Source organism: Eretmochelys imbricata, chromosome 11 (assembly GCF_965152235.1).
Source record: "Eretmochelys imbricata isolate rEreImb1 chromosome 11, rEreImb1.hap1, whole genome shotgun sequence".
Classification (NCBI taxonomy): Eukaryota; Metazoa; Chordata; order Testudines; family Cheloniidae; genus Eretmochelys; species Eretmochelys imbricata.
Window position 1 is genome coordinate 20438567 of NC_135582.1, and position 12856 is coordinate 20451422.

Sequence of the window (12856 nt, forward strand, 5' to 3'; positions counted from 1 at the left end):
TGGGTTAAGCTCCCAATGCCTGATGGGGCAAAAGCATTGTCGAGGGTGGTTTTGGGTACATGACGTCAGTCGCCCCTCCCTTCCTTCCTTCTTCCCTCCCTCCATGAAAGCAACAGCAGACAATAGTTTCGCACCTTTTTTCCTGGGTTACCTGTGCAGACGCCATACCTTGGCAGGCATGGAGCCTGCTCAGCTCACCGCTGCTGTAGTGCATGGTGTTTACAATGTTCACATTATCCTGACGTATGTGCAGAACTGGGCTAAGAGATGCCAGCACGACGATGCTTGTGATGAGGACATGGACACAGACGTTGCTGAAGCATGGGCTACGGCAATTGGGACATCATGGCGGCAGTACGGCTGGTTGCTACAGTGGAACGCTGATTCTGGGTCCTGCAAACAAGCATAGACTGGGGGGACTGCATAGTGTTGCAGGTACGGGATGACTCACAGTGGCTCCGAAACTTTCGCATCTGTAAGGCCACTTTCCTTGAACTTTGTGAGTTGCTTTCACCCGCTCTGAAGTGTAGGAATACCAAGATGAGAGCTGCCCTGACTGTTGAGAAGCGAGCAGCGATAGCTCTTGGAAGCTTGCAATGCCTGACTGCTACCGATCAGTCAGGAATCAATTTGGAGCGGGCAAGTCTACTGTGGGGACTGCTGTGATCCAAGTAGCCAGTGCAATCACTGACCTTCTGCTATCAAGGGTAGTGACTCTGGGAAATGCGCAGGTCATACTGGATGGTTTTGCTGCAATGGGGTTCCCTAACTGTGGTGGGGCGATAGATGGAACACATATCCCTATCTTGGCACTGGACCACCTTGCCAACCAGTACGTAAACCACAAGGGGTACTTCTCAATGGTGCTGCAAGCACTGGTGGATCACAAGGGACATTTCACCAACATCAACGTGGGATGGCCAGGAAAGGTGCATGACACTCACATCTTTAGGAACTCGGGGCTGTTCGAGCAGTTGCAAGAAGGGGCTTACTTCCCAGACCAGAAAATTACCGTCGGGGATGTTGAAATGCCAGTAGTTACCCTTTGGGACGCAGCTTACCCCTTGCTCCCATGTCTCATGTAGCCGTACACAGGCAGCCTAGACAGTAGTAAGGAGCAGTGCAACTACAGTCTGAGCAAGTGCAGAACGGTGGTAAAATGTGCCTTTGGACGTTTAAAAGCTCGCAGGTGCTGTTTGCTGACTAGGTTAAACCTCAGCGCAACCAGCATTCCCATTGTTATTGCTACTTGCTGTGTGCTCCATAATATCTGTGAGAGTAAGGGGGAGACGTTTATGGCGGGGTGGGAGGTTGAGGCAAATCGCCTGGCAGCTGATTCTGAGCAGCCAGACACTCGGGTGATTAGAAGAGCATGGCTAGGTATGCTGCGCATTAGAGAGGCTTTGAAAACCAGTTTCATGACTGGCCAGGCTACGGTGTGACAGGTGTGTGTGTGTGTGTTTGTTTCTTCTTGCTGCAAACCCACCCCCTTTGTTGATTTTAATTCCCTGTAAGCCAACCACCGTCCCCCCACTTCAATCACAGCTGGCAAAGGAAATAAAGTAACTACTGTTTTGAAACCATGCCTTCTTTCTTTATTAAGTTTAAAAAAGTGAGATAACTGACAAGGTAGCCCGGGTGGGGTGGGGTGGGGTGCAGGAGGAGGGAAGGACAAGGCCCCATTGCTTACTGTAGCCACACTACAAATCAAAACTGTTTGAATGACAGCCTTCTGTTGTTTGGGCCATCCTCTGGAGTGGAGTGGAGAGGCTGGGTGCCTAGAGCTCTCTCTCTCTCCCCCCCCCCGCCCCCCGGCATTCTTGGGCGTCTGGGTGAGGAGGATATGGAACTCGGGGAGAAAGGCAGGCAGTTGTACAATGGATGCAACGGGGGGGGTCTGTGCTCTTGTTGGCTTTCCTGCAGCTCCAACGGACATTTCATCATGTCTGTTTGCTCCCCCATTAGCCTCAGCATCACCTCCTGCCTCTGCTCATGGTGCTCACTTAATGTTTTCCTGGCCTCTGCCACTGAATGCCTCCATGCATTAAGCTGTGCCCTATCAGTGCGGGGGGACTGCAGGAGCTCGGAAAACATGTCATCGCAAGTGCGTTTTTTTCGCCTTCTGATCTGCGATAACCTCAGATGATAGGGGGAGCATAGAAACATTTGCACTGGGGGCAGTGGAGATAAAAAGGGAGAGTAAAATTTAAGATACATTTCTGAGAACAAAAGGGAGACTCTTTCACAGTGAATCAAGCAATTCACAGCACATGTGCTTTAGGTATAAGGTCACATTTTGCCTTTTATATTTGAGCGCCTGCTGGTGTGGTGACACATCACACACGTTTGGGCATCAGAATTCGGTTTCCAGGCAGCCATGGTAAGCCTTTTGGTACCCGGGGTTGACTTCTTCCGTCTTCATAACATGTGGGAATGGTTTCAAACTGCAGCACCATCCTTTCCCATAGCAAGCAATGCCGGTTGGGTTTCACATTTTAAAAGGAGGGGCTGCGGTTTTTGTGTGGATGTGCAGCACACACCTCCCCCCACCCCACCACATGGCTGTTCTCTAGGATGATCCCTTTTGGTCAAGTGCAAACAACCCAGCAACAACGGGGTCCTTTTATTGTTCCCTTACAAAAATTCCCCTATTTCAACCAGGTGACCATGAATGATATCACTCTCCCGAGGCTAACACAGAAAGATAAAGACCGAATGTCGCTTGAATGCAACCAAAACCCAGGACCATTCGCTGCCATGCTTTGTGCTGCCATGATTCCAGACTGCTTGCTACTGGCTTGGAGTGGTAAAGTGTCCTACCGTGGAGGACGAAATAAAGCAGTCCTCCCAGGGAACCTTCTGCAAAGGCTTTCAGAGTACCTCCAGGAGAGCTTCATGGAGATGTCCCTGGAGGATTCCCGCTCCATCCCCAGACACGTTAACAGACTTTTCCAGTAGCTGTACTGGCCCCGAATGCATCCCAGTTCTTCAGGGCAAATCAAACATTAAACAGCAAACATATTGCTTTTAAACCCTGTACTGAAGTTACAAATGTGCACTCACCTGAGCTGCCTTCTCCGGCTTCTGGGCGGGGATCCCGCCTTGGGAGGGTATTGGCTCCAGGTGATGAAAAGGTCCTGGCTGCTGGGGAGAACGGATTCACCACTTGCCTGCTGCGCATTCTCCTCTTCCTCATCCACAAAATCCTCCTCCCTGTTGTGTGAGACTCCCCCCTTGCAGGTGTCCACGGACAGTGGTGGGGTAGTGCTAGGGTCTCCCTCCTAGAATGCCATGCAGCTGATCATAGAAGCGGCATGTATGTGGCCCTGACCCGGAGCGACCATTTGCCTCCTTTGTCTTTTGGTAGGCTTGCCTGAGCTCCTAAACTTTCACGCGGCACTGCTGTGTGTCCCTGTTGTAGCCTCTCTCCACCATGCCCTGTGCGATTTTGGCATATATATTAGCATTTCTCCTTTTTGATTGGAGTTTGGCCTGCACAGATTCTTCTCCCCATACAGCAATCAGAAGCAGTGTCTCCCTTTCGGTCCATGCTGAAGCTCATTTGTGATTCTGGGGGGACTGCATGGTCACCTGTGCTGCTGAGCTCTCCACGCTGACCAAATAGGAAATGAAATTCAAAATTTCCCGGGTCTTTTACTCTGTACCTGGCTAGTGCATTGGAGTTCAAAGTGCTGTCCAGAGCAGTCACATTGGAGCACTCTGGGATAGCTTCCGGAGGCCAATACTGTCCAATTGCATCTGCACTACCCCAAATCTGACCCAGCAAGGTTGATTTTGGCTCTACTCTTCTCGCCAGGGAGGAGTACAGAAGTTGATTTTAAGAGCCCTTTAGGTCGACGGAACAGGGTTGGTTGTGTAGACGCATTCATTTTAAAATCGACCTAACATGGCTAAATTCAACCTAACCCCATAGTGTAGACCAGAGCTTAGTTATCTTCTTCTAAGTGGGTATAAATAATTTAAAAGCCAGCCATATGTGAACTGTTCGCTTTGTTCCTTTCAAGGTGCATTACCTTAGACTTGTCTACATTTTATCTGATATCATGCCCAATAGTGTAGCTGTGTTACCAGGTCCTTCTCCAACTGTTTAGTTGACTTTGCATAGAGACTCCTACTAGGTTAGAGAAGCAGATTTTTTCTTATGGAATCTGTACTGGTTTGTTTATTATAGTAACCTGAAATTATATTTTGAAGTAATTTTTCTGGTACTGAAGTAAGGTTTGTAGCTCCCATGATCAACCCTAGCACCTTCTTTAACATACACACAGCACTGATTTGCCCCTTTGTGGCTAAATTTGTCAAAAACTTTATTCCTTCTGAACTATTGGATTAGTGCTATCCAGGCTTTGATGATGCAGTAGTTTAGTTCTCTCCTCATACCTCTCTCTGACAGTGCCTCATCTTCAAGATCTCATTGAGTCTGAGACAGATGTAAAAGGCACTCAAGAGTGGAGAGAACTGGAGAAGTAGTGTTTCTGTATGAATGAAGACTTTTATCCAAGGCATGATTGCTAAATACAGAGAATGTAATAACTAGAAACTGCCAAAGGCTGCTTGCTCTGCCTTTCTCATGAATGAATAATAATAGTCTGAAAAAGTAGTTCTGCAATGTTACAAAAGCAACTCTATTAAACTTCTGTCTTGTCTGCTAGGGATGGCTTTATCATAACTGGCTTTTACTTATATAATCCAAATAGAAGCACCCTAGAAAACAGTACAACAATACATCTAAAATAAAATAAAGTGGTAGAGTTTTCCTTTGTGCAGATAAATATTAATATAAATAAAATGCAAATAAAAAGTAACAAATACATGTGGCAGCTTCGCTATTTTGTGCAGCAATTCTTTCTAAATTTGTCATGGAAACTTTGGAATTACTTTTACAAATGATGGATTCTAAAGTAAGTAACCACACAGAAAAAAGATCTGGGTGGTGTTATGTACAGCTTAATGAAAACCTGCTCAATGTTCAGCAGTGGTCAAAAAGTAAACTGTTAAGATGTATACTGTACGAAAGAGAATACACAAAATGATTCCTTTACATATCAATAGCATACCTTTACCTAGATTGCTGGGTTCACTTCTGGTCACCCTATCTAAATAATATAGCAGATATATGAGAGGTGCAGAGATGGGAAAACTAAATGATTTGAGGCATGGAAAAAATGCTGTATTATGTGACTCAAGTTTGGGATTCTTTAAATTAAGGACAGATTGTGATACTTTATTTACATAATACCTATCAGTTTCTCCCTGAAAGAGTGGGTGATATTATAAAGGTATAGAAAAAAAGCTTTCAATGGGGAAATTAGGTACTCCTTATTCACCCTTTTTCTTTGTACAAGAATTATTGAACATATATAATGAAATACAACAAATTTATAACTGACCAGGGTTTTTTGGGGACTCATGTATACCTTTGGAATTTACCTTCAATGGTATATTGTGGCAATAAGAGGTTAGGAGGAGTTTAAAAGAGTTATGTCTAATAATGCAATTATGGATGTTCTAGCTAGAGAATAAGCAAATCACTGGCAAGGGTTAGGAAGAACCTTCCCCTCCAGTGGAATTTTATATAATTTTCCTCTGAGGCTTCTTGCACTTTTATCTGAAATTTCTGAGACTGGACACTGTGAAATATTTTACTGGATTATTGAGCCATTGGTCTGATCTGATATTGCAGTTCCTATAATCCTAATATTTAAATAATAATATTATTTATGGCTTCTCTTCAGCTTTTCTTCGTTAGTGCAGGGGGAGGGGGGGAATAAATTAATTTTAAGGTAGCAGTTTTAATAAGCCTCTCCTGTGAGGAACACTAGTCAATCATCAGGAATGGTGCTAAGCACGTCACAGGAGTGGGGCAAATTGTGTTTTAGATTTGTTGTACTTTACAGATTACAGCAGAAAGAATAAGTGTGAAGAATGATTAGTATAGTTTTTTCTTTCATTAGTATGCACTGGAACGGCTGAAGGTCATGTGTGAGGAGGCACTCTGTAGTAACCTCTCAGTAGAAAATGTTGCTGACATTCTTATCCTCGCAGATTTGCACAGCGCAGAACAGTTGAAAGCACAAGCAATAGATTTTATTAACAGGCAAGTAATGTTCCTTTATTACACTTGAAATAATGCCTTAAATATCTGTACTTAAATATCCTTTCCTTCTAAATGTTTTTGTATAACTTCCCCTGTCATAGGTGCAGTGTTCTTAGACAACTTGGGTGTAAAGATGGGAAAAACTGGAATAGCAAGTAAGTAAAATGATTCACAAAGTTTAAAGTTACTTTTTCCTACACAAGAGTATATCCCAATTTACCCACTAATACAAGAGAGCAACACTCTGCTTTGACTTCCATGGGAGTAAAGACAAACCTGTTATAGTCTGTTTAGCAGTGGAAGGCATCCTTTGTAAATGTCAATGCCACCTTCATTCTCTCATGATTGAGACAATTGCTGATTGCAAGTGAAGTAAAGCTGCTGCAACAGAAGCCTTGCTTTCTGGGAGATACTTCCCCACAGTTCTTCCCCCACTTTATTTTCCCTTCCACAAAGGAGAAGAGCTGAGGCTAGTCTGTCCTCTGCCAGAAGATGACAACAGCAGCCAACATTAGCTTTTACTTACTCACTTCAGTACAGTTTGCTGCTGCGGGGAGCAGTGAGAGAGCAGCAGCAAACTGTGCAAATGCATCTTTTCCTCCCTTTATATATAAACCTGCCAAGTTTCTCTTTGTGCCCATGAAGGCTGCAGCAAAGTAAGAGGCCCTACTCCAGAGCAGATGGAACAGAGAGCAACTACGGCTGGCTGGAACATAGATGTGGGGAGTGGGGCTACTATTTTGTATTATGACAATGTACAAAGGCTCCAGCCAGGATCAGGACTCTCTTGTATTAGACACTGTGCACATACACAGGCAGACAGAGTTCTCATTCTAATATGAAAGAAGAGGCAGCAAATAAGCGAGACAAGCAGGAAGGGGAGGTAGAAATAAGGTGACAAACATATTTCCAGTGCTGGGCATCCGTATAAGAATCTAGATAGATAAGATCACACAGTTAGCTAGGTTAGCTGGTACATAGTTTGACTGTTCCAAATCATTTTAACTTTTAAAAACAAAGATTTAAAAATCAGCTATCCTCTGCTGTTGTACAACCTAGCTCTCTATGGTTGCCTGCTTTTCTGTAAGTGTTGTAACTGAAGTGCGTCTTGAGGAGAGAGTTGGCCTGGCCTGACAATTCTTGCGTTCTCCCAAAGTGTGCACAGGGGAGCTGGAACTTCTGAACAGTTTCTTAGGGTACCTTTCCTTTACTCACCTGCAACAAAAGGTTTTCATATCCATATGTCTCCCAGGATACAGCATGTACTGCCACAGTGTCAGTGAGCTCAGTAGTGAAGATTTATAACTGGCATATAAAATATGTTGATACTCTTCTTACAGACTGCCACACAATTAGTGTATAGTCTTGGCTGAAGGCATAGCATAGATCATTTCACTCTGGGGAAAATTTCAGCTACAGAACAATGCTAAATATATTTCTTCCAGTTAATCTGTAGTTTCACTAAAGTATAAGCGAATACAGTGTTGGTTACAAATAACATACAACTATACTCAAATACAATTTTCCACATGTCAAATCATTCTAAGTATTTTCCGGCTTCAGCTTTTAGAGGATTCAGCATTATATGGACATAAATAATTTTAACTGTGATTATTCTTAAACCTTTTGTTTTCAGCCAAGCAACAGACATAATGGAAACAGCAGGCTGGAAGTCCATGATCCACTCTCATCCTCACTTAGTGGCAGAGGCCTTTCGAGCATTAGCATCTGCACAGTGTCCACAGTTTGGCATTCCACGCAAACGACTAAAGCAGTCATGAAATCTTCCATGAACTTTAGAGAAACTGAAATGACTCTACTCCTCCATGTCCAGAGGTGTTTTCACAAACCATAACAAGAATTTTCGTTATCCTTGTCCACAGAACAGAAGCTGAAAAAGCCTATTGTTTGCTTTTCAGTTGGATAATTTATGGTTTAATCCTCAGCTTTAAATTAGACTGATTGCTCTCTAATTCACTGAAAGGCCTTAAATTATCTTCAATGACTCTGTAGTCCATATAGTCTAATGTATCTTGATTTTTTTTTTTATTGTGCCTTGTCTTTCTGACTAGGCTATGCAGGATTGCACTAGCTCCATAATGCAGTAAAGCTGATAACTGAAGATTAACTTTTGAAAGGGATCTTCCATTATTTTCAAAAAAAAAAAAAAAAAAAATGAAGATTATAGTTTGGTTCTGTGCTAACTGGAAGGTTTCAACTAGACTCTCTTTAAAAGGACTTGAACTGGAGGCACATAATGTGCCCCCAATCCAAGTACAATACATAGGGAGAACCAGTTTACTTTCAGAGGATGCCAACAGGCTATTAATGGCAATATACTGCTTTGAACATAATTTATTTTTCATTGTGGGGGCAAATATGCAATGGTTTGGCCCAAAAATGTATTTTCAATATAGTTTGTAATGCCTATTGTGTGTATGTCAAAGCTGTCCAACGAACGTTAAAAAAGAAACACATAATAAACCTTTTGCCTGTGTTTCTTCATGGTCCATCACTAGTTTACATTTAATGGAGAATAGGGTGAGAGGTTAAAGATTTTTCTGTGAAGAAAGAATAGTATTGTATTTGAAGAAAAATTATTTATATCCCACATGTATGGTTACATAGAAAAGTAAAGGATGCATAGAATGACCAAATGTAAATTTAAGAAATGGGCCAAATGGATTCTGATTATGCACTTTTAATGCGTAACTTTTGTATGTTGTGTGGTACATATATATTTTGCTTTTGATGAATTAATGAGGTACCGGTAATTGTGGCGTAACTTTTTAAATACATTTTAAGATGCCCACAGCCACATGGGATTTAGTTTTCTTATTACGAACAAGAAAAGCATGTCTTTGAAGACTTAATTGAACGTGACTATTGTAAGCTCTCATGTTCTATGTTGAATATTTTCACATTTTTGAGAAAGGCATGTGAATGACGAAACAAAACTTTGGAAGAGGGTCTGTTCTCCACTCAACATGTGTGCACAATTTCCATTCATACCAGTGGAAGTAACATATAGTAGGAAGAATAGGTACCTGAAATGTCAGATGGTATTTGCAAGCATAGACTTGCTTTTTCTAGCATTTCAGTTGTTGTACTAGCATTGTGGATGGTATTGAAATTCTGCATAATGTGAAAAGGATGAAACGTTTGTAAAGTGCTTATCATGGGCCAGTTCTTTATTATATGAACTTTAGCTTTAATACCAACATTTTCAGTGTTTGATAGCTTTGTTTACAGTTGCGGGGGAAATCTGCAGTAGTGCACATTCTAAATGTTTCCTGAGTTATAACATTGAATTTACTGTAAGGGTGGTAATATGCTATATTTTTTGTTTGGCAAGGTTGCATTTAACAGTGGGAAATGAGAGGAGATCTCACTGTAATTTATAAACATATTAAGATAAAGACTTCAGTTTGCCTATAGACTTACATGAAAAATGAAATTTAAGATTTACCTTCTGAAAAGATATCTCCTTCCTAAGTTCTTTAAGATTTCTCAGAATTAATGCTAATGAAGTTTTAGGAGGGTAAAGTATATATGCTTTTATATTTTGTTACCAAGTAAACCTTTAGCATAGACCAAGCAGAAATAAGTGCCCAGTCCAGTTTTTAAAAAACAAACCTCCAAATGCTTGCACACACTGTGTTTGAACTAAATCTTAATGTGGCTTAAATATAAAATCTTCTTAGACAAGTATCTGAACGGTACAGGGGGCATCTTACCTGACTCTATTTATGGAGCAATTTACCTTTTTTTTATTTAAATATTCATCTAAATTAAGATTTTGTAAGCATTCTTCATAATAGGGTTTATAAGGATCCTTGTTCCCTCCAAAATAGTGACATTTTTGCTGCAGTGTGTATTACAAATTAGAACTAATATATTCGTACTCATCATGAACAAGCTCATTGTTGAAACTTGCAGCTCTAATATACAAAGTGACTTGAATGTTTAATACTGTAATTATGATTGTCCAGTTCAGCTTGTTCTAAATTACATACAGCTATCATACATACAGCTATCTAATGCAAAGCTTAAGGATTTTGTTCTGAAGATTTTTTTAAAAAGCTTAATGGCACACTTTGTACCAAAAAATGTCAAACACTGTGCTGTAAGTATATCTACATTTGTAGAAATATCCATTTTTCCAGTAAGGCAGTGCACACCATGTACAGTAATGGAAAATCACAACAATTGATCTGCTTGTATTTGATTTATTATGTATAATTTTAAGTTTGTCAGCTCTTAAGAAAAAGGTAAAACAATTGCTGTATTCTTCAGTGTGCACTAATTATTCACCTTCTCATTCTTGGTTGAACCACATGCAGTGTTCTCACCCAAATAAATAGCTGGTCAGAACAATTTTCTCCTTTAGATTCAGCCCCTTGTTTTTATTCCCCACATCTCAAGAGTGTGTCCTTTAAAAACACAATGACCAGTTTTAAGTTCAGCAGATGTAAAACTCTCTCTAGTATAAAAGTACAGTTTTTCCGGGCCAGTATACAGAAATCCTGAAAATTTAGTCTGTTTAAAGGATTTGGAGCACAAAGTGTAACGGTGTCTTGTTTTTGCTTTCTAACACTAGTCTCTTAAATATACAATAGCTACCACTTTCAAACTTTTTTAGGGAGAACCCTGCGTGTGTATGTATCTGCGATTTTGTGTGGTGCTTTTTTTTTTTAAATGACTTTCTAAAAATAAGCACTCAGTTCACTGTTGGAATGATGGTAGAGCTGATTACATCATTTTTCCATTTGGACCTTTTCTGGGGAGGTGTTTTGAATGAAGTTTTAAAAAAATCCTTGTTTTATAGTCCATTTACTGCATTCTGAAGTATGAACACAGCGTGCCTTTTCTAGTATACCTTTGCAATGAATACAAGATTAATAGGATATTAAATCTTTTAAAAAGGTATTTTACAAGCTCTTAAGGAGAATGCTGTTTGGTACAAAAATAACTAGAGTTGAGGTAGATACAAGTTATGGAATACTGATTTGAACTCCACCATGTTTTGCTTGGTTCTTATTTGGTTCTTAAATTCAGATTACTGTCTGGATAATAAATATTAAAACTTTTAACAAGGTTTACAGACTTGTGTATTAGATAATGGTCTCCTGCAAAAATATAATACTGGTTGTATGATTACAGACTGATTTTTTTGTTTTGTTTTGTTTGTGATTTCTTAAATGTGGAAATTGCAAACACAAAGGAAGGTTTAAGTTATCTAGGGTGATTTGGGTCTTACACTTCAAGTATTTGATTCTCATAGTGATTTAAATATTTAGAGTGAAACTCACCACTGTGTTTAGGGACAGTGTAAGGCTTACGTACCACCTACCCTCATAGAATAATCCACCCTCATGGAATGAGACTACTGTTATAGAAGATACTAGAGTGCAAGCTGAGATACAACTAATGGCTATCAAAACTAACGTTAAAATCTAGTTTGCCCAAATTAAATATTCTTAATTTTAATTTACACTAAAATTCACTATTAACTTTTCTCTCAAATGGCATTAATCTCACGGTAGGTGTGTAGTTTATAGTCTATTTTAATTAGTCTCACAACTTGGCTTTTGTTTGCAGTAAATGGACTTAGTTTGGAAGGGGAATTCATTTTTTTAAGTGTCTGCATTGGTAGACTTCATCATTCTCTGTAACCTAGCTAATCCTGGTTTTTGAGACTTCAAAAAAGAAGGCTTAACATAAATGAGTCCTATTTTAGAAATGAAACAAATGAAATGATTTAGACCTGTTTTGAAGTGGAAATGATTAAGAGAATTCAGATATGTGAACACTTGCATCAAACCATCCAGCATTTTTATCAGCTGATGTTAATGGTGAAATACTTTTTGTATCTTGTTGCTGAAAATATTTTTTGCATTTCAGCACATCAAGTTACAATAAAGTTGTTACTTATACAGAATTCTTCTGTGCAAGTTGTATTTTCTTTTGGATTTGGAACTCACTGTAGTTACCTATGCTTCTTCTCTTGAGATAAGAGTATTTTAATAGACATATATACATAAGACAATTAAGAAATTTAAAATGGTGTAGAATGTTGTTGGTGGCTTTTCCAATAGAGAGCATATTGCAAACTTGTTCCACAACCTTCACTGGCTTTTGATTAGTCTTCAGGCTGGTGTTTAAATGTTTTGACCTATAACCCTCTAAATATTTTGATACCTGCCTACCTGAGAGACCAACTTCTCCCCATGCAATACCTCCAAAGTGGTGATCACTGGGGGAGGTATCCAAGCTAAAATCCTTTGGTTTAAAAATGAGGGGATAGTGGAGGCTCTATAAAATACCCTTGTGTGTCTTCCATTTCCACCACAGAACCAAGACCTTAAAAGAATAGTACGAGACTCATTGAAAGCCTAAGAAAATTAATAAGTGGACATAGATATATGAGGGGCAGATGTGCTGGTGACATCATTAACATTTGTTTCAAGAAAATGTTTGGATTTAACCTGTATTGATAGCTTGTTTATTTAATGTATTGTAGATATTTTGTATCCTGTTTTTTTTTTTAATATTTGCAAAAATGCATACAACTATTTGGATTGCTGATTTAAAGAAAATAAATCACATTGGATCTGGAGGAAAACATAAAACTTTTTAAAAAAGATAAACTTTCAGAAATGGACACTATTGAGCTAAGTTACTACATCAATTAACAAGGACCAAAAGGTAATCTTCAGTGTAACAAAAAGAAAGATC

General features: G+C 39.8%; 1 protein-coding gene across 6 annotated transcripts in view; it reads left to right on the forward strand.

The window, feature by feature from the left end:
* SPOPL (speckle type BTB/POZ protein like) overlaps positions 1 to 12059 on the forward strand; it is a 60377-nt gene extending 48318 nt beyond the window's left edge. For 3 of the 6 annotated variants that reach the window (XM_077829420.1, XM_077829419.1, XM_077829421.1), the window contains 3 exons: positions 5976 to 6118; positions 6220 to 6273; positions 7755 to 12059. In XM_077829420.1, coding sequence (XP_077685546.1) covers positions 5976 to 6118; positions 6220 to 6273; positions 7755 to 7899 — 342 coding nt within the window. In that variant the 3' untranslated portion in view covers positions 7900 to 12059. Of the gene's footprint in view, positions 1 to 159; positions 1562 to 5975; positions 6119 to 6219; positions 6274 to 7754 lie in introns of those variants that run through there. The other 3 variants (XM_077829423.1, XM_077829424.1, XM_077829422.1) reach the window with 2 other exon arrangements.
* Positions 12060 to 12856: the final 797 nt, after the last annotated feature.